The sequence below is a fragment of the Corvus moneduloides genome, chromosome 4 (genome assembly GCF_009650955.1).
Source record: "Corvus moneduloides isolate bCorMon1 chromosome 4, bCorMon1.pri, whole genome shotgun sequence".
In the NCBI taxonomy this organism is placed as follows: domain Eukaryota; kingdom Metazoa; phylum Chordata; class Aves; order Passeriformes; family Corvidae; genus Corvus; species Corvus moneduloides.
This window is the reverse complement of record NC_045479.1, coordinates 6134491-6158621: the sequence shown is the minus strand read 5'-3', so window position 1 is coordinate 6158621 and position 24131 is coordinate 6134491. Positions and strand designations below refer to the sequence as shown.

General features: G+C 37.4%; 1 protein-coding gene across 1 annotated transcript in view; it reads left to right on the top strand.

Annotated features, from left to right (window-relative positions):
* The window catches only part of ERC1 (ELKS/RAB6-interacting/CAST family member 1), a 284378-nt gene that overhangs the window by 141717 nt on the left and 118530 nt on the right, over positions 1 to 24131 (top strand). Inside the window, 1 exon segment of the mRNA XM_032105148.1 lies at positions 6102 to 6237. Coding sequence (XP_031961039.1) covers positions 6102 to 6237 — 136 coding nt within the window.

Below are 24131 nucleotides of genomic sequence, written 5' to 3'. Positions count from 1 at the left end.
AAAAGGCCCAGATAACACTTCCAGTTCTTAAAAAAAACCCTGACCCAGTCATACTAAATTCTGTGTAGATCTTCAGCAGTGTGTAATTCCCCTGATCCTAATTTTTGAATGCATTAGATGAAGAACTCTGTTCAACCTTTGGCAACTTTCCTTTGACTGTCAATCACACACCCGGCTGTGGTGATGGGGCTGTGTGATGTGGTCAGTCCTGTTTCCTTCATTGCTTATTTATCTTCCTATCATCACTTTCTTTTTCTTTAGGTTAAGCAGTTGAGCTTTCCAAACACTGCCATTATTCTCCATGATGTGGTGACTAACCCTAACTAAGGTGAAGTGAGTTTTGAGCAACTAAAAGCCAAATCAAAACCTTTCAGAACAGGCTTTTTTCTTATTTTCAAAACAAAGTAGCATTTTTGGGAAGACGTTTTCCTCGCTTTCCTTCTGCTATGTGCCACAGATGTAAATAATTTTCTTTGTGTACCAAAACTACAAAAAAACCCCAAACAAAACAAAAAACCCCAGACAACACAGCTATGTTACTGTATTCATGATCTTTTAAATTCAGATGTTATGGTTAAGGATATGGCCAGCTAAAATATTTTGTGGGTGCAGACCTTAAAAATAAAGAAGTGACGAAGGAAATTTTGGGGTAAATGTCCTAAGTTGGACACTTCTCTGTGTCTCTCAGGACTACAAAACGCTTGGATATCTTAGGCAATGATAGCAGCATCCTCAAGGAGGGCAGTGGAGGGTAGGTGCTGATCTATCTCTGGGGACCAGTGATAGGACGTGAGGAAAAGGAATGAAGTTGCATCAGAGCAATTTCAGACATTAGGAACAGGCTCCTCCCCATGAGGGCACTGGAACAGAGAAGTGGTCACAGCTCCAAGCCTGACAGAGTTGAAGGCGTGTCTGGACAATGCTCTCAGTCATATGGTTTAGTTTTAGGTAGTCCTGCAACAAGCAGGGAGTTGGACTCGATGATCCTAATGGGTCCCTGCCAACTTGAAATATTCTATAATTCTATACTATACATTGTAGAATCTAGTATTTCATAACACAAGGTACATTGGCAATTCCAAACTAAGCAACATATTAGTTCGTTGCGTCCAGTTTTCCATGCAGGTTTTTTCAGTCATGTTGACTATTTTATCAGTTTAACTCATGTTGAGAAGCAAAGTGTTCTTTAACACATCAGAAGTTCATCTGTCCATCAGGATTAGTAGCTGCAGCAACAGTGGAGTGTCCTGTGGGTGGTGGTAATGCTACAGCAATGAAGGCTCGAGCTCAGCAATCCTTCTGACATGGCTGACAGACACACAGGAAATATTTCTGAGTGCCTAAGTCAGATGAGTAAAGCAGGCTGTTTCTATAGCAGTGTACAAGATCTGCATGTTTGTTCCTAGTGTGTGATTCATTGTGTGAAATACAGCATGTGTGTGTACTTTATATTGCAGGGAAGCTTTTGTGGTGGTTCAAAAGCATTCTAAATGTTTACTTAACCCGGATTATTCTAAAAACACTGTTGTGTGTTAGCCACGTAGATGTGAAGGAAAAGTACATTAAAATATAGCATCAAAATTCACATTAACTTATTCATATTTTCAGTTAACATTTTAGCAGCTTCTATTTTACAAGAATAACATCTGAAGTTATGTCAGAAAAGATAACGAGATGCAGATAATAGCTTGCATTACATTAGTGTGTAGCATGAAAATCCATATGAGGAGAGAATTAGCAGCTGTATGTATGCTGATGTGCATTACAGTAACAGATAATGAGATTAGTGTCAAAATGAAAAAAGTATTGACATTAGTACAAAAAAAAAAAATTCATAAAAGCCTTAATAAATAAAAGGGCCTATGTCACAGTTGGTCTCCTGAGGGAGGAAAAATCTTCCCAAAGACTGATGGGTAGCAAAGTGCCTTGCCACTTTTCAGGAATGCCTGATGGTCCACTGGTCTTCTATTGTTTCTATTTGTCTTCCTGTTTTGAAATAATTCTAAAATGTGAAATCTTCTAGTTTGGAATTTTTTATTGCTTATTGTGATTGTTTGACTTTAGTCTCCCCATGATGTTGGGCTATATTTCAGCACTGGAAATTCAACAATTTCACAGAGAAGTGGAAAGGTGTGGCTTTTTTAAAGTGATGCAGCTTTGTTTCCTTAAAGAAAGAGTAAAGCCATAGATATTTCAGGTTTCAGTCTCCTGATTAGGAAATCTTAGGGGATTTTTTCATCAGGCACATGGCTTAAATTGGGCACCCAAAATCAAAGGATGTGAAATGATTAATTCTGAAAATCTTGGCCTGTCTTTAGTTGAAAGACTTTGGGGTTTATATTTTTAAATTCGAAGCCTGAATTTGATTCTACTTCCTTTTATCTAATATATTCCACTGTAACAGTACTTGATGTGACATACCGTGAAATGGAGAAAAATTCGAAATAATGGAAGAGAATTTTCACTTTTGAGGGCAAAATATTTTAGGAGCTGGGCCTCAAAAAAAGATGGTTATCTTAAAATTGCTATTAAAAGTGCAAAAGAAATTGTTATTTCCAAAATAAGTGGGATTTTTCACTGTAATTCAACATAAACATTCTCATTAGATTTTTCTTCTTTTATATATGACTATAACATTTTTTATTATTTGATTTGAGGTGACGGTGAGAATAAACATCTTCTGGGATGAGGTACTTTTTCTTTTGTTAGTTTTGTTGTTTCTGCTGGTTCCAGTTGGTCTCTTATTTAAAGCTTTATCTCACTGAACGTGAACCGGCTCTCCAGCTTTTTTTAGTATCACCAGAATTCTTTCTCTCTTTGTAGTTCCGTCTTGCAAAGATGTTTGTGTAGGAATGTGTGCTTATGGTAATGTTTAATGCACTGTATCTCTCAGAAGTTCATTAGCTCTTTATTTATGGTGAGAATCCCACATGCACGTTGCAAATTGGTATTTGGTCAGTTGCTATATGTGCAAACAGTAGTGCTTTCTAGAAAACATTCATAAACCTCTAAGCTTTTGCCATCATTGTCCATAATTCTTTTTTTTTTTACTATCTTTAATCTTGTGGAGGTTTTTTCAGTTTCAGTAAAAATTCTCTTAGAGATTAAGGATTTCTTTAAAACTTTAGTGCCCCTTTGATAGGGATATATGCTCTATATATGTGCAGTTGCATTCAAGACAGTTTTAAGAACATTAAGCTTACAAAATGAAGCTGAGGAGGGAGGGAGAGAGTTGCAGAGCTTTGTTTCTTTCTTTCTGTTTCTTCCTTCCTAATTAGCTTCCTCGTGCAGATATATTATGAAAACTTTTCCTCTTGACTGTCTCCTCATAAAATGTTTCAGTTGCAGCATGCTCACTTAAGACACATACTTACTGTATTTTATTTTATTGTTCCAGTTGAGTATGTGGGCCAATTCTGCACACATTGTGCAGTGGTGGTGTGAAGATGAAGTTGTTCTGTGACAATCATCAGTAGTATTGCAGTGTTTAAAATAGCAACAGAACTGTGAGTGAATGTCTTACTGAGCAGTGAATGTCTTACTACTGAGCAGTGAATATTAAGCAAGCTTTTGAGGTCTCTTGATATTAAAAATATGAGTATGTATTTAAATATTTTTAAAGATTATTTGCATCTATAAAAGATGATTCTCTGACTGGCTTTGAAAACTGAAAGTTATCTGGCAGAGAAGGAAGAGCATTCTTTACTGAACCACAGTATGACGTCTTCAGAGTTTCACAGAACTTTCATGGTGCAAATATTAAAGGTCTATGGAGTTGTATATGCTGAACCTTTTACATGATTATCTGCATGTGGTTGTGTAAAAGTGAGAATTTTCATTTGGTACCACAGACATTGAGATGAGATGTGTTTTTATGTATCAAGTGACTCCAAGTCTTTTTGGTTTTATAGATTTGGAGTTTCGTGTGACCTCAGTTTTACAGAATTAAACAGTTGGGGAAATTGTAGTTAATGCCAAAGATAACTATATCATTTCAAAGGTTTATGGCCCAACTTTTGTTCCTTTTTGACATCAAGGATATGGAGGGATAGTTGTGTCTTGCAGATTGATCTCAGTATTACAAGCACTAGGTAATTTCCAGACTTCCATCTTTTAACTTCAGTAAAGCTTCTCTTTGTCTCAAAACATCTACCTAATATATTAGAATGTAATTTATTTTGGTTCAGACATGAGAAGGGGGTTGTCAATAGCCCATATCCTTATAATTACTCCTTTTATTGGAACTGCGTATTTTGTTTGAAAACATTTTGGACCATGCAGGAGATTACCTATTTCTGACATATTTTGATGAGGGTTGTGGCTTTATTAACATTGTTGTCCTTATCCAACTAGTACGTTATAGCAATAAAGATCAGTTTCCCAATATGTGAATCTAGCTTTGCAAGTTTATAAAAAAATACTTATTTCCTCTAATTTTGATTTAAAAGTTGAGTAAAAATTCTCATATGGAATTGAATGTGTTGGGCTGACATATTTTCATTTTCTGCCTTGACTTAGCTGTACTTTCTGTGTTTATTTTATTGGACAGATAGAACCATGTATCGTACAAGCTGAGTTGGTGCCAACATAATATTTCCAATAAGTTGTTTAATTACTGAGCAAGTCTGCTTTCAAACTGGGCAGTGCGCCCACTGCCAGTGTGCAGCACTGGGTTAGAATAACTCAACAATTATACTGGTTGTGTTTGAAAAGCATCCTGACTCAAATCAGCTGTAACTTTTGGACAGGGTAGTTAAGTATGCCAATAATTTTTTAACATCATCAGAAAAGGACTTTCCTTCTTTATTGGTCTCCAGAGGCCATCAGCACTTTTTCACCCTAATAGTTTGTTTTAGCACCAAGGAAAATTCGCTGTCTTCGCAATTTTCCCAGCCTCGGTTGGCTTACATTGGAAAAGGCAGAGCTCAGAGCTGAGCCTGCGTATTTTTGGAGGAACTCAAAACACTGACTGGTCATATACCACATAATTTGAACATAAATATATCACAAAGAGATATGTTCTTGATCATGCTTTTGTTATGAGTTCTGAAGAAAATATTAAAGAAGGGTTGTTTGTGATCTGTTGTAAAAGTGTTTCTGAAATACAGAAGAGACATTCTTCCCTGTCTGTGTGGATAACATACCAGATCTGAAGCTGGTATATCATTCTGTTTTCTAAACAGTAAATTAAAGAGCCGTCTCTACTACTTGCATGATGTTTTGGGGAAATCTTGCAACCAAAGAATCTGTCTTTTATTCCAAAATCCAAATTCCAGATATAATTATGGAGAAAAGGGCTGAGGAAGCAAAGCTAGCCTGTTTTGTTTTGATTGGACTAAAAGTTTAGACTCAAGCTCTCTGTGGTCAGGAGGCTGAGATTAAAGAGTCTGTAATTAGATTCAATACTCCATGTGTCTTAATGCCCTGAAAGGCCAAACCCTTCTCTGCAGGCAGTGGTAGCTGCCAGGATCATCAAAAATAGTCCATAGATGCAAGTGAAAAGGAAATTATGCATGCTTTCTGAAACAGTTTGTTCTTACTTGTTGTGTCTTGCTTCTGTAAAAAGAAAGGATAGGAAATCCCTCAAAATATCAAGAAAACAGGTAGATCTTGAGGTTGAAAAGAAAGTGTTTTACTTCTGAAAACAGATTGCCTAATTCTTGTAGGTAATCCTCTAGGTTCAAGTCATAGTTTTGCTTCTCCTGTTTTCCTCACATTAGATACAGTGGTACCCAAAGCAAAAGGTTATTAGATGTGTGTGGTTTTATGTGTGCACGTGTATGTGTGTGTGTGAACAGAGAAGAGTTTTCTTCTCCAGTCAGAAGAGGACAGGTGCATCTTTTGATTTATAGTTTATGCCAAATAAAAATGAATGCTTTTGTTTCAGAAATTTCCTCGTTTGTGTTAACAGTAATGAGCAAAATGAAGCATCCTTTTAGCTGAATTAACACTTGAGGGCAATGCTTGAGGATGAGTTTGGTGCTGGTGACCTTCTGCAAAGGAAGGGGTGGCACTCCACTGTTCCCTGGCCCAGCTGCCCAGCGCCGGGGCTGACGGGAAGTGGCTCCAGACCGCGCTCTGAGCGCTCTTCTCTTTTGCAGGCAAGTTAAAGATCAAAATAAGAAAGTAGCAAATCTGAAGCACAAAGAGCAAGTGGAGAAAAAGAAGAGTGCGCAGATGCTGGAGGAGGCCAGGAGACGAGAGGATAACCTTAATGACAGCTCCCAACAGCTTCAGGTAAGCTGGGAATTGAATTAATGCAATTAGGACAATCAGGCAGGCTTATCTGCCTGGCTCTCTGCTCTACCTCCTGATCTGTTTTCATAGCTGTTACCCAAGAAATTTGTTACTGATTGTTTAAAAGGACACATCTATCCTACAGCACTTCAGAGAAAGCAGTCTCTCTCAACTGCCTTCATATCTTACTCAATTTCCATAAGAGGAAAAAATACTTTTAACTGCCAACTTGGTTATGAAGTGCATCGTTGAAATAATTGTATCAATTCTGTATTGAGATTGGTGTGACATTTCTTTCTTCTCTGCTCTTCTAACAGACTTTTTCTTTAGCTGTTTTGTGTATTTTCCCAGCTGGTTTTACCTTACACTGGTGTCTTTTCTTCAGTAAATGAAAGATAACCAAGTAAGTATTCTTAGAGTCAGCTGGAATTGTTGTTGGGTAACTGCAGGACCATGCTTTCTATGTGTAGTCATTCCTTGTTTGCTCTACCTCATGAGTTCTTGGTATGCTTACTAGTCAGTTGGCTTTATTTCTGAAATGATCATGCTGCTGCCCCATGGAGTTATCTGGTCACCTCAAATCTGCCCAGGCATAAGAAAGCCACTGGTATAAAAGCAAGTAAAATACTTCTCAGAGTGCTGTGTGTTGAGATTAGCTACAGGAGGTTTATCAAACGGTAAGTTTTCAATTGCTGTCATAAAAATATTAAGCTATTGGCGTGAAGCAAAGCAAAGATACCATGATGCTAAGTGTGGAGATAATAGACATTTTGACTGTGTTTTCTTTAATTTACAAAAGTAACTTTCTTTTTGGTGAGTGAAAATAAACATGGTAACAGTACCCAACCCTGTAGTCTTTCATTTTGTAAATCTTTAAAGAGCAAGCCTTTCTTTGGTGTTTTCCTTTGTTATCCTAGGTTCAATCCTGTTTCTTTTTACCAGCCACGTATCTTAATACATCTACCATGAAGACACAGAATACATCCTAAGAGTTCACTAGTAAAGATATATTCTCTCCTTTATTCAAACAGATACTCCTTTACTTTATTCTGTGGGATGCTGGGGGGATGTTTTCAGCTAAAACTCTGAAAGAACCACAGAAATATGTGTCCATGTGGAATGCTCTCAGATGCACCATTTTGTGGTTTTCCCCATCAACTCCAGTCCTGTATGTACAGGGCACTGAAATAGTTAACTTCCAAGTGTACGAAAATGATTTCATAACTGCAGCCCTTTATAAAAGGGGAGAATGTGGGATTTCTACGTCTGCTAATGGGTTTTGTGGCTGTAATGCTATGGCAATTCACAAGGCTCTCATTATGTGGCAGCTAAGTTTAAATAACACAATCCTCCTGCTATTAATGAAATGTCTTTAAAAATTCCTAAAACTACTACAATATTTGGTTAGATTTCTAATCTGCATTTGAGTAAATCTGTATTTCAAGTTTGAAAACACAGCTGGTACTTGATATTTGCCTTGCAGTTACGTGGATGGTGGATTTATTGAATGACACCGTTCCATCAGACCATCATCTTTGTTTTTATGTAGCACTTCCAGATTTTAAAAGGGATGGCTTCCTTTCCTGGCTTCCCCCTTCCCCCCTGCCCCAATTATTCTTTCCCTTTTCATTTTCCTATCTTCTTCACATACGTAATACACTGAAAAAAGCCTGAAATTTGTTTTCTCTCAGCTTCTATTTGCATACTGAAACCACTTTTCTTTTTTTTTTTTTAAGAAACAGTAAATTCTGTAAAATGTTTGTACTGCATAGCAGTGAACAGAGTGATATTTCAGTTACTGAAAACTTTTAAGTCCTGTTTAAACTATTTAAGTTTTTGGTATGTCAAGGATGGTACAGATTTGATGGGATCAGTGAGGCAGCTTTTGCTCAGAAATTAGGTGGAAAAAAATGGTGCTGCTTTACATCAGAGTTCTTTAAGGATGTATAGCTGCCCTTGCAATTTCTTATCCAGTTCTTTACTTATAAAGTGTTTTAAGCAGTTGCGAGAGCATAGATATAAAAATATGAATAGCAGGGATGTCTTCACCTTTTTCCATTCAGGTTTTCCAACTAGAGATCCCTATAGAGCAGTACATACTTTTTTGCACTTTGCTTATGTTGTGTTTTATTCTGCACTGATGTCTGTTGTTTCCTATATAATTACATGCAAGTTTTTCCGACATTGAAAACAGACATTACTAAATGCTTGAAATAATTTAAGATTGAAGTGTGATGTGATAGTCAACACTGAAATGTGCAAGTTATCATGGTATTAATTTTATTTGAGTTTCCCTAGTGCTTTTCCTACTTTTGTGAACATAATTGTCCTGTTTGGGTGGGCTCGATTTTAGAGAGCCTTTCCCCATATTCAGCACAAGGCTGAAGGGAATGCTTTCATTCACAGATGAAAAAGGTCTGTATGCTCTAATGAAAATATCAGGCTAAGGTAAAATATGGAGTGTTTAATGACAAGTGACAGGTTCAATAAAAGCTCCTTCCTTTAGAAGAGCCCTCTGCTTGTAGCCTCTCTCTCTCAAGGACTGCAACATTTTGGTTTCCTGGAAGTAAAATTTACCCAGGACCACATTTCAATTTGTTAGTTATGGAGACCTGTCTTCTCTCTAGACTCTTAAAGGGCACTGCCTTGTAATAGATTAAAAAAATTAAACCTGAGAGGACTGTAGATTTTTAACATTTTTTTTATGCAACCATTGTTGGCTTTGGGGTCAGGACACACAAGCACCAATTTCAGATAATTTTGGTCTTGGTGGTTTTGGCTGGGATTAATAATAAGACATTATGAAATGCTTAAAAATATATGATGTGCATGTTCTTCGGTTGACCGTCTGCAATCCAGTCAAATAAACACGCTCCCAAGCACACAGTGCCCTCCTCTCCTCTCTGTCCCTAACAGGCCTGTGGTTTCTTTCTTCCTGAGTCCAGTAACAAAATGTTCATTTATTCACAGAGCTCTGATGATGGAAATTTGGTATTTTGGGGAGTGAGGGAAGAATGAAAACCATAATGTCTCAATTCTAGGGAGATGGATAAATGGCTTTCCAAATTTGTCTTTTCCTCCTGGGCTCCCTTAAACCACAGCTCTCCAGAGATCTGAGAGGTTAACTAGTGTCTGGTCTATAAGCAGGATAAAAAACCAAACAAACTGTTGGGCTGGAGTAGAAAATTTTTGCTTGAAGTAACTAAAGCTTGGCTATTGTGAAAAATAATTGATATGCTGTTTAGTCCTCGAAAGGTAATGTTTACTGAAACTTCATTATATTTGAATGGATATTTCAAGCTGAAGGAAGTAGGACACTTTCAGATAATTCTTCTGAAAGGAAGTATGCATATTTTCTGATTCTATCACTCTAGCGTCTTCCAGAGTTTTTCCAGACTTTTCAGAACATCTGTGGTGTGGATTTGTGTACTGTTGAATCTGTGTTGCAGCAGGTACCCATCAATCTCTAATTGCTGCTGACAAACTATATGTCCAGATGATGTGTAAGATATAATTGAGTGCTTTAATGAGCTACTGTAGAAAGCAAGTAAACTTACTAGCTCTTTTTTTCTTTTTCCACATCCACATTTAGGTAATTTAATGTATATTCCTAATCCATGAATTGTAGATGCAAGTATATGCTGTTTGTTTCTTGTGATAGTGTATTTCTTTTATCATATTGGAAAAAAACCTGTCCTTTCAGTGGAAAGAACTCTACTTTTAACCTAAACAAATATGCAACTTTATGTTCAATAATATTTTTACAGTGATCCAGGCAAAGCTCAATGAAATAAATAGATCAGCAAGTACCTTCTCATCAAATGAACCTTCTATATTCATTAAATATCAGCCACAATGTCCCAAGCCTGCCAAGCATTTAAGAGGCATTTGGGCAATGCCCTTAACAACGTGCTTTAACTTTAGCCAGCCCTGAATGGGCCAGGAAGTTGGACTGGGTGGTTGCTGCAGGTCCCTTCCAGCTGAAATAGTCTGTTCTGGTTAACTGTTTGGTATGCACACAGCCAGTCTCAACACTCAAAAACCTGATAACCCAAGTGGAGCCCAGTACATCTGGTCTTAAATTACTGAAGAATTTCCTCTTGATGTGCTATGATTGGATCTTGAAGGTGGGGTGGATGAAGTTTTTTCATCTCATCTCTTGACAGTAATACTATGCCATAATGAAAATTATGTTTTGTTCTCTTTTGGCTATTAGTAAAGCAAGATTATGCTTTCCTAACCAATCTCTGAACTTGCTTTTGGACAGTGAGAACTAAACTTCGGAAGAAACGGTTAAAGTAAACCTTTCCAAGCTTAAAGCTCAAGATCTTCTCGATAACTTTCTAGGCATCATCAAATTTGAAGCAGATTGGTTATGCTAGTTAAATGTGTTAGGTGTTTTCCTGGGATAAGTGACTTTCGAGTGCAGAGTTCTGGGCTAATTCTCTTCCATGTAGACCACTGCCATATCAGATTCCAGCCTTGCCTGCCAGATGAGTGGAGTGTACAGTTCAACATATTGCAGCCCAGGAAGCTGTCAGCTACTCCGTTTCAGCCTGGCAGAAATCTATTCTTTAGTGCCATCTTGCATCTGCAGGAGTTTTTCCAGAGAACAGTCTGACATGTCAAACACGTATCTGCTCACTGAGCTCAGATGCACCTTTGGGAATTACTCAGGTTGAAATGTTCTTTTTCTCTCTCTTCCTCTCCCAGTCCTTTTTAGACATTAATTACATCATGGAGAGGTTTTGGCCTCGCTGTCCCTGGGTAATTCTCCATGCTGCCCAGCCTTGGAGGTGTTAGTATTCTGTGGGCCTGACCGGGTGCCATTAGCACTTACGCAAGTGGCTGTAATTTCACTTAAGGCTACATTCAATTCTAGGTCATCCTCATCCTGTCATCCAGGACAGAGCTCATGGCATCAATCACTGAAAGGATACCAATTCACTTTGCAATTCCTTTGTAAAGGAATGTTTTAGTGCTTTTTGAAAGGATGAGTGCTTTTTGTCAGTTACCAAATGGGATGAAGCTTAATATTGTTACATGTTCTCAATAATTAAGCCAAACGTGGCTCTGAGGTAATGTGGATCAGTGTTTTACTGTCTGTCTCTCAGTGTTATGTAGGACTTTTGTTAGTGAAAATGCAGCAAGTATGAACAAACGCAGGCTCTAAAGAACAAGCATACCTCATAAAAATCTAAATAGAATAATTGTATGCAAATTTTTCCTCCTATTTTATTTGGGCAGTGGTAGCCAATAGGTGGTTTTGGGATCACTTACCCGCCAGCTCTTTCTCTCAGATTCTGTGACAGCTGGCTGTGCATTACAAAACAGGATATACATATGCAGTAGAGACATCAGTATGCATCATGATTCATTAGTGATGTAATATTCCAGTAGGAATTTTCATTTCCATCAGCTTTTACGATACATTACAGAAAATACAGTGTTCCACAAACTTTTCATTTCTGTATGTATTTGGAGGGTTGTGATTTTCAGCACAGTGTGTTGCAGTTAGTGTAGATACAGGCACATATTTAACCCTGGCAGATGCTTTGAGAAAAGCTAGCTCTTGTTCTGATCATGTCATAACCCTCTGTCAAGAGAGCTTTTTCTTATCTTTCCTGGATGTCTGGGAGAAGTTCCAAAAATTATGACCTTTTAGCTACACTTTTTGTCACTTAGGGTGAGGGGAAGTTTCTTGAGGGGAGGTGAGGAGGAATTAATTTGAATCGTAGCCCTTTTTTGGGAATTAAAAAATCATAATTAAGCATTTCTGGATGCACCTACTTTTATGGCATAGATAATGCGTGAATGCTGAATAGACACCTCACTTCATACTTCATTATATATGTGTGAAATAATACAGTAATTATAGACAAGACTCAGATATTCTTCATTTGTAATGCTCTCTAACTGAAGAAGGGCTTAGACATTTTCACCGTGTTAATGCCTTAATCATTTTTATCGTTCAGTGACTTAGAAACAGGACTGAAAAGTTCGTTGGACAATGGAGGAATACTGCACAGTGCTAGAAATCAGTGCATGATATGAAATAGCACTATTGTGACATTATATTTTCATGTAAAAATTGCACGTTGGATTTCCATCCCAGCAAGACAGTAGTGCACATAAAAATGAGTTTCTATCTTACAAAAAGGGTTTCTCCTCTTGTCTCTTTTGAAATGATAAAGTACAATGTGGATTTCAAGAAAGGGTATGAAGATTTAATAACAGATTGCCAGAAAGTAAGCTCAGCAAGGTAAGAGAAGCATCTTGACAAACAAGAAGCCCTGCAGCATCTGCTCAGCTGACGTCCCGTTCCTGGAGAGATCAGTGCTTTTTATCTCTTATGCTTTTACACGTGTGCCTGGTGGACTTGGCAAGACAGTAATTTTCCATTTACTTAAAGGAAGCTCATCAAGACGAGCTTTCATACACATTAAAACTAAAGATTATTTACCTGGGTCTGTTTCTAATACCAGTTTCCAAGTTTTCCTTATAGAAATCTGATACCTCTTTCTCCAAACAACTGCATACAAAGTATATGGTAGTAGGGGTGACTATTAAAAAAGTGTAAATTTACCTCTCTCATTTCTTAGTTTTCTTGGATCTGTTAGGTTTTGGTGCGTTAACATTCTTACAATGTGGGCTGTGAGCCATGAGCAAACTGTGGGGACAGTTGTGTCTCCAGTTTTATTGAAGCCATTTTTCTGATGAATATTTGCAAGGTCTACCTAACTTTATTTTTGCTCATGTGTGAAATGTTGCATGCTGAAGCACCAACAAAAAACATACGCTTTTGAACATGGAAAATGATTTGTCTCAGAAACAGATTTCTCTGTGGCTATACGAATTGTAGAAAGAAGATGCAGCTTTTTAATCTAAAATAGAGTATTACAATAAATACATGACCTTGTTCTTAATTTAATATGGCAGGTCTTATAGAGACAGAATCTGTCATTCTACATAATTGATGTTTATGACATTAAATCCATAGTTAAGGAATTACCTTTTCTTGTGTCTCACCAGGAGAGAGTGCTCCATTCAGAGTACTTGTTACCATAACATTTAGGAAGGAAGCTTGAAGGGCCCTGACTGTTGGAGAAGCATTTCCCTGGATAGACACTTAGCCATCTGCTCTATCAGTTTTCACTTTATGGTTTAGTTTCATTTACCATACATTTATTATGTGCAGGTTAGATGAATTCATTGCTTTCACATCTTTAAAAAAGATGAACCATTTGACTTTGTCTTCTTATATAAAGTAAAAATGCTCTACAGTTTTGAACAGACAGCTGGAAAAAATTCGTGGAAGTCACTATTTACAACTAGCATTAGCAATCTCCCAATTATCCCAGTATTTCCTTTAACTGCAAATTGAGATTTGTAGTGAGAGAAAGCCATCATGTGGCCTGAGAGTTTTTAATAGAGGAAAGAAGACTCCCTACATCCTAACATTTTTGTGTGATCCATCAGGACTATTATTCCCCAGACACACTTTCACCCAGTCTTTTCTGCAGAAACATTATGTGTCCATGGAAGATGAAACCTGCTATTTGTGCTCTTGGCTGTTTGGCAAAGGCAAGGGTTGGTACCCTTTATGATATGCCAGAAACTAAGTACAGTGAGGACTGGACAGCTGAATGGGTGCCAACAACCTAAACCGCTGGATGTTTTTTGCATAGGCTTTTTTCCCCAAGATTAGTATCTGAGTTCAAACTGCTTTCCTAAAAACTGTCAGGGAGATTAATGTATCTGTTGACAACGTGGTGTGGTTCCTGTGAGGAGGTCTCCCCTGAGAGCAGAAAACATTGAGGGCCAGATTTAAGCAAAACAATAGGAGCACATTGAAGGGGAAGAACAGCTCTCTTTTCATTTTGGTGTCTTATTTCATGAGCCTGAGAAATGGTAATAAATTTGCATTTTTTTCTTTTTCTTGATTTTTTTTCCTGTCTCTCTCATAAGCTTTTTTTTTTGCTTGCTGTGTTGAAAGTGGTTTCTAACTCATTTCTCTCCAAGAATAAAAATGCCCAATTGCCATGGCTCATTTCATAGTCTCATTGTTTAATAAAATTGCTATTCTGTTTTATTCTTCTTTTGCACAATAGAAAAAGAAAGGGAGATGGGGTGATGATGGGGACCTCAGACAGAATTCAGAACTTATTTTTAAAAAATAATACACATGGATTTTTTTTCTATGCTGTGAGAACAAATGCTCAAGCATTTCCTTAAAATATTTCCTCTAATTCATTTCAAATAGTACTAAACCTAATTAATTTCATTCTAAATCAGTATTTTTCTTTAATCTTGCTTACTAAGCTGCCCAAATTGATGTCACCCTTAAACTACTCTTTTTTCTTTTTCTGTATAGAAATCAGACTATTCTGTCTTTAATTAGCACTTTCCTATTAAATTTTTCTCTTTGGCTAAAATTTACAGATTCTTAGGATATATCAGAACAACTGCCCTTACTGTGATGTGCAAATATAGACTGGAATTGAGACTTAGGCTGCAAATTGTGTTCAGAACTGACAGAAGGTTGTAACATACTAAAAGTCAGCACCAGTCCTTTCACCTCCTTCATTTGGTTTGATGTGCACTCAGACCTCAATGCAGGCATGGGGAAAACTTAACTATACTGGTATCATTTAGTCTATTACTGAGGACTAAAGGAGGATGTTATTGACATTCTAGAAGATGTCTGTAGTCAGTTAAAATTCATCAACAAATTCACTTTAGAACATTATGTTGGTTTTGTTGCTTGCGTTTGAATTCTTCCTGCATTTTGATATCATTGGGGTCAGATGATTTTCCAAAGCAAGGAAAGGGCATGAAAAGCAAGGCAATTAAAGCTGAAGGAACACGGTGTCTCAACAACGGGCATCCATGTCCTTCTAGAGCACAACTTGTTTCTGCCTGCCAGTCACCCCCTCATCGTCCTTTTGAAGAACCATTGAGTATTCTTAAACTGTAAACATTTTTTTTTGCATTTTAAGTGCATCCGTCTTTATGTCCCAATGCTATGAAACAGTTATTGTTTTGTGCTGAGGTGATACATCTAGCTAAAAAATGGCAGATGTAATATTTTCTGTAAATCAGACTAAATTTTTGCACAATTCCAAATTATATTTATTGATTTATTCAGGATGTTTAAATGAAAGATAACCTATATAGCTGCACAAGTATCTCATAACTGGAACCCATGGGTAAAAGAGAAGGTGAAATTCAGCATAAGTATTTATTTATTTATACGTCAGGAGAAACAATCTTAAATATATGTGCACAATGATGGGTTCTTTTTAGCTCTGTTACCATAGGAGAGCAATCTCAGAATTAGAATAAATAGTTTTATGAAAAATGTTATTGGTTAGAAGAGCTATTAAAAACCATTCAAGAAGTATGAAACAGCAAACCAGAAAATGCTGCTGTGCCACTGTGTGCATCAGCAGTGCATTCCCCTTGTCAGTAACGTGCAGTGATGCCAACCATCCACCACAGAAAAGGGTGTGGCAAACGTGGGAAAGGGAAAGGCAAGGAAGAAAGTAGTAAACATATGGACAGGCTTCTGTTCAAACAGATATGAAATAAAATTAAATACTTGAACATGGAAAAGCAGTGAGTGAAGACAAGAGCCAAGGGAGTACTTTTTCCAGCTTTGCATACTGAAAATAATAGAGGATCATTTTGGAATATTTAGGGCTAAAGGAAAACAAAAACTGTTTTTCTCATTCCTCTGAACTAGTTCAGGCTTTTATAGAAACAATTGGAATTTTCATACAAAGAAGTGAGAATCTCTCAGAATGTGAAGTGTTTCCATTTTCTCATTCTTTTGGGTTTTAAGTCAGTTAATTTTAGTGGTGATTTTTATGAATGTTATGATACTAAGTTGCCTGTTTAAAGCTACTGTCAGTGTAATGCTTCAGATACACAAATGAGAAGCTTTTATTTTCAAACACCTTATTCCAGTATTTTTAATCTCATTATTATTTAGCTGTCCAATTTTTACATTTTTACAATTTTTACATTATTCTATTCTCATCAATTGTATCTAATAGGTTTTCCATACAGACAGATGAATTCACTGCTGCTGCACACCTAAGTCATTCCATTCTCCTTGATCCTTCCTTGCTGAACTTAGAATAAGTTTCTGTTACTGTATACAAGTCATATTTCCTGTCTTCAGGTGTATCCTTAAGTGGTACAGCTGATTGTGCATTTGCTAGTAAAGATAGTGAGAACAGTTTTGATATTTTAAGCCAAGCATTTCCCTAAATTAATATTTCTGTTTCTGGTTAGTAGCTGAGTCCATGTTGTACCAAGGCAGATCTTTTCCTTGAAATTACCTTCACTTGATGTGTCTGACTTTCAGGGGGATTGTGGGTGCATTGGGGTGTTTCTGCATGGCGTGTAAAAACAGTGATAATTTAATTCTGATGGGAAATTGTTTTAATGATCTCTAGTTTGAAGATGTGGAGAAAGGAGGATGTCTGCATGGAGTGAAATTAAGAATAGGATGTTTTTAGCTTAAATAAAATGGTTAGTGGTTAGCAATGGGATCTCTACAGATGGTTGCTTTAAAGGAAGCAGTTCATAGCACAAATACAAAAGCTGTTCTACTATGATGAACATCAAGAAAAAGGCATCAGAGGCTAAAATCAAAAACCAGAGATGGTTGCAGGAATTCCCTTCAAAACTGAGAGAGTGGAAGAGATTCGATGGGATCAACTGCTCAGTAAGCATTTCCTCAGTGGTGTTTTTATCAGTAGCAGTTTTTGGCATATATTCAGCTATGAAAAAGAGGGAAAACAAGAGAAGTGGTTTTTTAAGCTATCTATGCATGCTGCACTGATGGTTTTTTTTTGCTAAAGGATTGAAAATGAGCAAAGAAAGGTAGGCCTTATGACTTGTGATATATTAGTACAATGATGATGACAGGACTGACATTTACAAAGAGAGTTCAGGCAAATAAGGCTGTATCAAGGGAATAACACATGGGTTTGAGCTTTGTGTTAATAGTGCAGTTAGTTAGAACTGCTGCTGGTTTTTTCTGTAATCCTGTATCAATTTAGGAGCCTTGAGTCATAGTATTGATTTATGAGTGAAGAAAAAATCTTGGTACAGTTGCATTTCTCCAATTAGCCTCTCCAAAAAACACCACACGCATCCCCAGAAAAAAGAAGACAAACCAGATAAACAAAAAAACCCACAAAGGCCCATAACAATTAGAGATATCTATTGCTTTTGCTCACTTCAGATCATTTTCACAGCTGCATTGTCAGCTTTGGGTCCCATTTCAGTAGTCCATGCAGTGACCTGCTGTGGTTTGATAGAAACGTTGTCCCTCTAGGTTTTAAAAACTACAAATGTGGTAATTTTCAACAGCCGGAGCGAAGTGTTAAAACTGCTGGCACCCCGTGCAGCTGCTAAATGGTAAACCTGGTTGTTAGTATTGGCAGGGTGCTTGGGTCTATCTGGGCTGTTGCTAATGAGAAGTGCCTGTACAAGCCCCAGATTCATAACGGATTGCTGTGTTGGGAGCACCAAGCTTACAAGAGCAGGAAAGATGTGTCAAAGAGACGGCAGCTGTCAGGAAAGGACATTGCCAGCTTCCCACAGGAATAACCACTTCTGCCTTTCCCTTTCTGGGCCTGTGTAATGGTCTAGAACTGTCCTTTTCTTCTCCTTCTTCCTGTTCTCCTTCAAATAGTATTGATTAGGATCCTTTCTTATCGTTACCTCAGGCCCTGGGTATTTCACTTTGCTCCTGATGTTGAACAAAAGTGCTGCATGTTCTGGAAATACTTTTGGAAAGTAATGCACCTGGGTGGTCAGACGTAAAATATCTTGAAAGAAAAAAGTGTGAATGGCTGGACTTATAAACACATTTTTGTATACAATTTAGCAATTGTCAAGCAATAATAGCAATATGCACGAGTTTTATTGAGGCTTTTATGTGTATCTAAGAAAAAGACAATGTGAAAAATTAAGCCTCTATTTTCATTAAGTTTTCGCTAAGTTTTTTTTCCTTTACATTTCATTTTCCTTTCGTTTAAATTAGATCTGTTGATAGTAATTTGTATCTATCTGGTTATTGTCAATTGCACTCTATCACTAGAGCTGATACATTTCTTTCCCAAATTTTATGGGTTTGGGAGGTTTTTTTCCCATGTACATATCTTTTAGTGTGCATCCTTCCCATGTACAGAAGAGCACATATTTTTGTTGGCAGCATCATTCATAGTCCTGCATCACTCTTGAGTATTCTCAAGGGACAGTATAGTTGACACAATACTCAAGGGACAGTGTAGTTGAAACACCATTCTATTTTCTACTTTTCTATTTAAAAAGAAAATTTCACTGGCCATTTCTCATAATCTGTTGGCTTCTGTACAGTTTTTTTCACCATGCTAATTTTAATGGGCTGGTTATATTAAATCTATCATGCCTAGAAATAACATTTATCCATTTTTTCTTTTTACTGTAAATATATTTTTGTTCTCTCTGGAACTGATGATCCACAAGTGCACACATACTCTGGATGTACACATATTCTCTTTTTCCACTGTAGTATTCTCAGAAGAATGTACTCATCACCTTCTATTGTTCCTCATGTTTTCAATACAGCATATGTGGTGCTGTGGCCAGCTTTGGTTGCACTTCCCTCTCAACTCCTATTGGAAATAAATTCTTCTACTGCAGTCCTTCTCCTTTAGTCTCCTGTAGTTATTTTTCTGTGTTTATGTAACTTGTCAGGCTTCAGTTCCAGTCCATGTGTCTTCTTTGGCAGATACAATCCTCCAGATGCTGACATATGTTGTTCTAATGACATAATCATCATGTATCTCAGGTCTGATCTCCAAAGATGAGGAAATGTTGATCAAGGAGCTCCTGCTTGGCAGTTTGTGCCTTGTAGCTCTCAGACTGTTCCTTTCATTCAGCAACTCCTGATAATTACATATGCTGTTGCTGTGCTTACAAAAAAGCCCTCTTCATCCCGCTCTGTGAGAAACAGGAATGTCACATAAACCTGGTACTTGGATATACTCAGCTTCTGCCTAACAGCCAGAGATTTATTCCCCCATCACAGATAACCCCCAATACACTAGTTTTTTAATTTTACCAATTTAGAGCACCGAGACAGCTGTATGCAGCCAGCATTAGCATCCGTGGTTGTTGTAACTCTACTGCTTGTTCCTGCCCAGCAATGTATATATAGTAGCAGTGCTTTACATGGTAGTTTGCCTCTGTTACTTATATTCAGAGTCTTTAGTGTTGAATCTATGTTTATTTGGGGTTTATGCTACATCTTAGTACCAAGCTATACACTACCCTAAAGGTATTTACTTCTTCAGGAGTTTATAAACTCTTCTTTCATTCCACTTTTCAAGCAAGTATGTTTTTGGAGGTTTGGGGTTTTTTATATTGCCATTTTCTTCAGGAAATGGTAATGAATTAAACGATTTTCTGTGGACATCTGTAGCTTTGGATGAGTTGCAAAAGGACCCTTTTGCAAAAAAAAACACTCTTTTTGAGCTAAATTCTGTCATAACTACCACTGGGTTTTGTTACCATGGTGTTCTGGCCTTCAGCATTTACCTGATGTATATTCTTGAAAACCTCAAAAGTCAAAGTATTGTCTCATCAGTGTAAGTGGTATTTCTCCACTTATGAGTGACAATTTTGTGTGCTTTTCTTGTTCAGAGACTTGAAGTAGTTGTTCAGCATGTGGAAGCGAATGAAGGAGATCCACCATGCTCACCTGAGCTTTAAGGCCCTACGACTGTTTGCTCCTGAAATCAAATGAAACTGTAACACCACCTTTTGGTACCACCACCTTATATATTCCCTTAAAGCTTCAGGACCTTCTTAGGAAAATATGCAGGTTTTTACAGATACTTTTCAGAGAAAAGCAGGCATTATTTAACTAACTGATGTATTTTCACCAATTGTCCTCTTCTGAAGAGTAGCTATTTGGCATAGCATCTTGTCTTCTGAGTTCAGTAGTTCAACCAACACTGCAGAAACACACCTTCAATAATTTTGTGAGTCTTTTGGCATCTTTTGGTAGATTCCTGAAATTGCAAACTGGAAGTCCTCAGTAATGGACTGTCTATAAGGAGAACCAATTTTTCCTCTTCATATTTGCTACTGGTTATGGCCAAAAAGAGGAAGCAAGGGAACTTCATGGAAGATTTTGAAAAGTCTTTGAAGAAGATTTCAAATTTTCATATTAATTAACCAGCATGCACTTTAGAGTTACAGTTAATCAGGCCCTCGTATTTTTAACTGGGAAAAAAATCTTAACATTTGTACATGGGTTGTCTCCAAACATTGGTGAAGAATTTGTTGTCTCGAGAACTAAATGACCATATCCATGAGGAAGGTTTAAGTAGTACTAGAGGCAGCGGACAGTCCTGAGTTCCCAGGTTCCACTTACCCAGTGGAAGGTCAGTTCACTAGGGAGAGTTTTATTCCATCTAGAATGGACTGAGGTCATTACCATTAAGTTCTTTATCTAGGTCATGGCTGCTTGAGGAAATGCCTGATAAGAAAAAGCAATAGTTCACAAGAATAAGAGCTTGTAATGTTGTAATGATTTCACTGTTTAAGAAGTAATTGATTCCTAGTGCAAAGCACTTCCAGTATTGTGTTCTTCCCATCTGATCTCTGAAAAGTGCACAGGTAAAATGTGCTATTGCATTATTTACAGGGTTATGTGACAGAAATCTTTCCCTACCTAGATGATTGTCTAGTCCTAGAAATACTTTTAACAGTTAAAAGAATCATTTCATTGCCTTCTCAAACTGTTAACTAATCTGTCCCAAGAGCTGACTAGAGAAATCCACCTTAATTCCAAGAGTGAAATTAGGCCATAAAGATCTTTGTGAGTATAGTTCAAGACATGGTTATGAAGTTTGCCAGGATACCTCAGATTTAATTGAACCTAAATGCCTTGGTGAACACATGTATCCTATTTCATGCACTTCCATAAAACTTCATGGCAGATTACACATCACATGAATGCAGGATAGATTAAATTGATACGTCATTTTAACATGCATCACTTGGCCATCCCAGCACTTCCTTCCTGAAGTGAAAGGAAAAGCCCAGAAATGTGCGTCAGTCGCACCTCCTTTTCCTTTCAGGCTTTCAGACAGGCATGTATGGAATTAGTTTTGCATGCACATCAGCAACTGGATCACAGCATAGGTAGCAAAAATTTTTATTGTGCTTGAACTCTTGGCACTCCCACAGTGTCGAATGGGTTTTTCGTTTTCTGTGTGCTGCCACCAGTGAGCATAAAGGCAGAGCGGTCTCCTCTTTCCCATTCTAATTCCATCTCTGCTGTGCAGTATCATGCAGATGGGATGCAGGAAGATAAGGGAGGGAGGGCCATGGAGGTATTTGGGTAGGTAATACACCTTGAAGAATGCAGTTACTGTACAGGTAAGTAATTTTTTTTTCCTTTCTGAGTAGTCATCTGTATAAGGTTCCTGAAAAGAGACTGTCACTGTTTATCATTCTGCAATTTTGTCAAAATACAGGAATTTTCGCCCTTGGGGTGATGTTCCAAGGTATGATTGCTTCAGAGGAACAGTCACTGTAGGAAAAAACTTATAACTGTAGTTAAAATTGATTGAAGATTTTTTCCAGAGTTTAATTCTTATCACAATAAAGGTAGAATACTTCATGTAATTAAATGGAGGAAATCAACAGCAGCACAGGTCAGCAAGAGCTATCATGTTTTAAAGAGTTCAGAGCCAAACAGTTGGGAAAACATGCTGGTATGTTACAAGGCAGATGCAGGTTCACTTCAATTTATCTACTAATATGAGACAGCAGCTTATATTTAAAAAAAAAAGTCATTCAAATGCAGATCAGTTAGGCATGAACCAATGAGCTAGAAACAAAATAATTCTTTAGGAGTGTTTTGAGACTATGCTATGGAGGTATTACCTCACTAAGCAACAACCTGCTGCTCCTGCCAGTCATTCGTGTGGTTTTTTAAGGTGGTTATGCACATCATGACACCATTAGAGGAGTAAAATTGCACATCTTCTAACTAGGTTTGACTGAGACAGGGAAAACTTTTACTTAGTCTTTCCTTACTGGGTGGGTTATTAGTATTAGACTTAAGTTAAAAGATCACCATTTCTAGGCAATTCATTCTAAGTCAGCACTGGACTTTTTAACTTGCAACTCTCTACTATATATGTAAAAGTTTGTGTATTATTTTAGGAAAATTAATTACATATGGATGTATATTTTTCAAATGCAGGTAACGTGGCACTGTATTTTTGGTATCACCAGTTGTTCTTCCTCCTGTCCTTCAAGAGTTCACCTGTCTGAATAGAGCACTATATAGTGTCCTGTTTAATACATTGAATTCACCTCTGAAATGTTTGCCTGGAATGAAGAGTGGATATACCTATGTGTTAGGATGTTTTATTCTGCATTCTTATTTTAAAGGAGTTTCCATTTTAAATGCAGTTGTTCAAACGTACAATTCCCACTTCTGTTAATTGACACAGAGAACTACACGTTCACTTGGCTGTCCATGAATGATATATCAAGAAGTAAAGTTCATAATTATTCTGTAATGCAGATAGGCAAATAAATATTTCCCATGTCTGACACGGTCAGTATTCTTTGCAGAGCATTTTGTAACCTTGTTACTCATCTTTTTGATGAGACTTCATTTAGGCTTATCATAACCATAAAGTCATTTTGGAAGATGTTATCAGTGTTCCTAAAAAATTCAGAAAGTATGAAAACATGTTAAGCAACTCCTGTTTTTGAAATGTAGATCTCTCCATTTGTTTCTTTAGAAAACAGCAATTACTTGCCCTGTGACTCCACCTTGGAATGTACCCATCAGCAGAAAGCTCCTCTGCTTGCAAAGCCTAACTACTGCTGCTGCCTGTGCTGGTGGTTGAACACCAGCCTTGCTCTTTACCGGGGCAGTGGTGCCCGATGTCCTGCACTAGTCTGATACAAAGCTTTGCATCTCTGCTTGAACACTCTCATTGAAAGGGGCAGTTTTGAGACTGTCAGAAATGGTTTTCATACAACTGTCTTTGGGGATATGGTCCTAGAAAGCAGGGTTCAAGGAATAAGTCAGATTTCATTTGTTAAACTCCAGTGACTAATTTTCTCATTATGACGGTTGCAAGTTCAGTTTTTTCCCAAGTCAGCCTTCTTTTACCTTATTCTTTATATGGTACAAAACTCTTTCAAGGTATCAGTAGAAAATTACAGTTCTAAATAGAAAAGGGCAGAAGCCAAAGGGGTACATCTGACAAAGAGAAAAATGCCAACAAAGAAAAGCATTTTTGATTCTTCTACTGCTGCTGAGATGGCTAAAAAGCCATGCATTAACTTCAGTATGCATTAATATCTCGTCTGAACCCTATGATCTAAAGCGATCTGCAAGACAAGAAATGCAGAAATCTTCTGTCAAGCTGCGCCCTTGCGGTGGATTTGTTAAGCAGCCATGGTGCAGGGCACTCATGTATGCACAGCCTGCTTTGCAGCCTTCTGCCCGAGCTGCTTCTGCAGAAGCAGGAGATACACATTTATTTTCCTTGCAAGACTAAAGTTACGAGAGTCTCCTTTACAAATAACAATATCACTGTTTTGTATATATATATTTTTTTAAGTTATTCTGCTTTTAGAAAGCAATGAAACAGTATATTTTCTGGGGAGCAATACAGTTTTCTTCAGTGGTCTGAACATATGAGGCACAGCTGAACTCACAGCTGTGAAGATGCTCTTAATCAAAGAATAAGTGTTTAGGGAGTTTTGATACTTGAATATCTGAGATTCAGACAGCCCAGATGAATCCTTCGTATTTCCTAGAGAGCCTTTGATGTAAAAACTTTCTTTAAGAC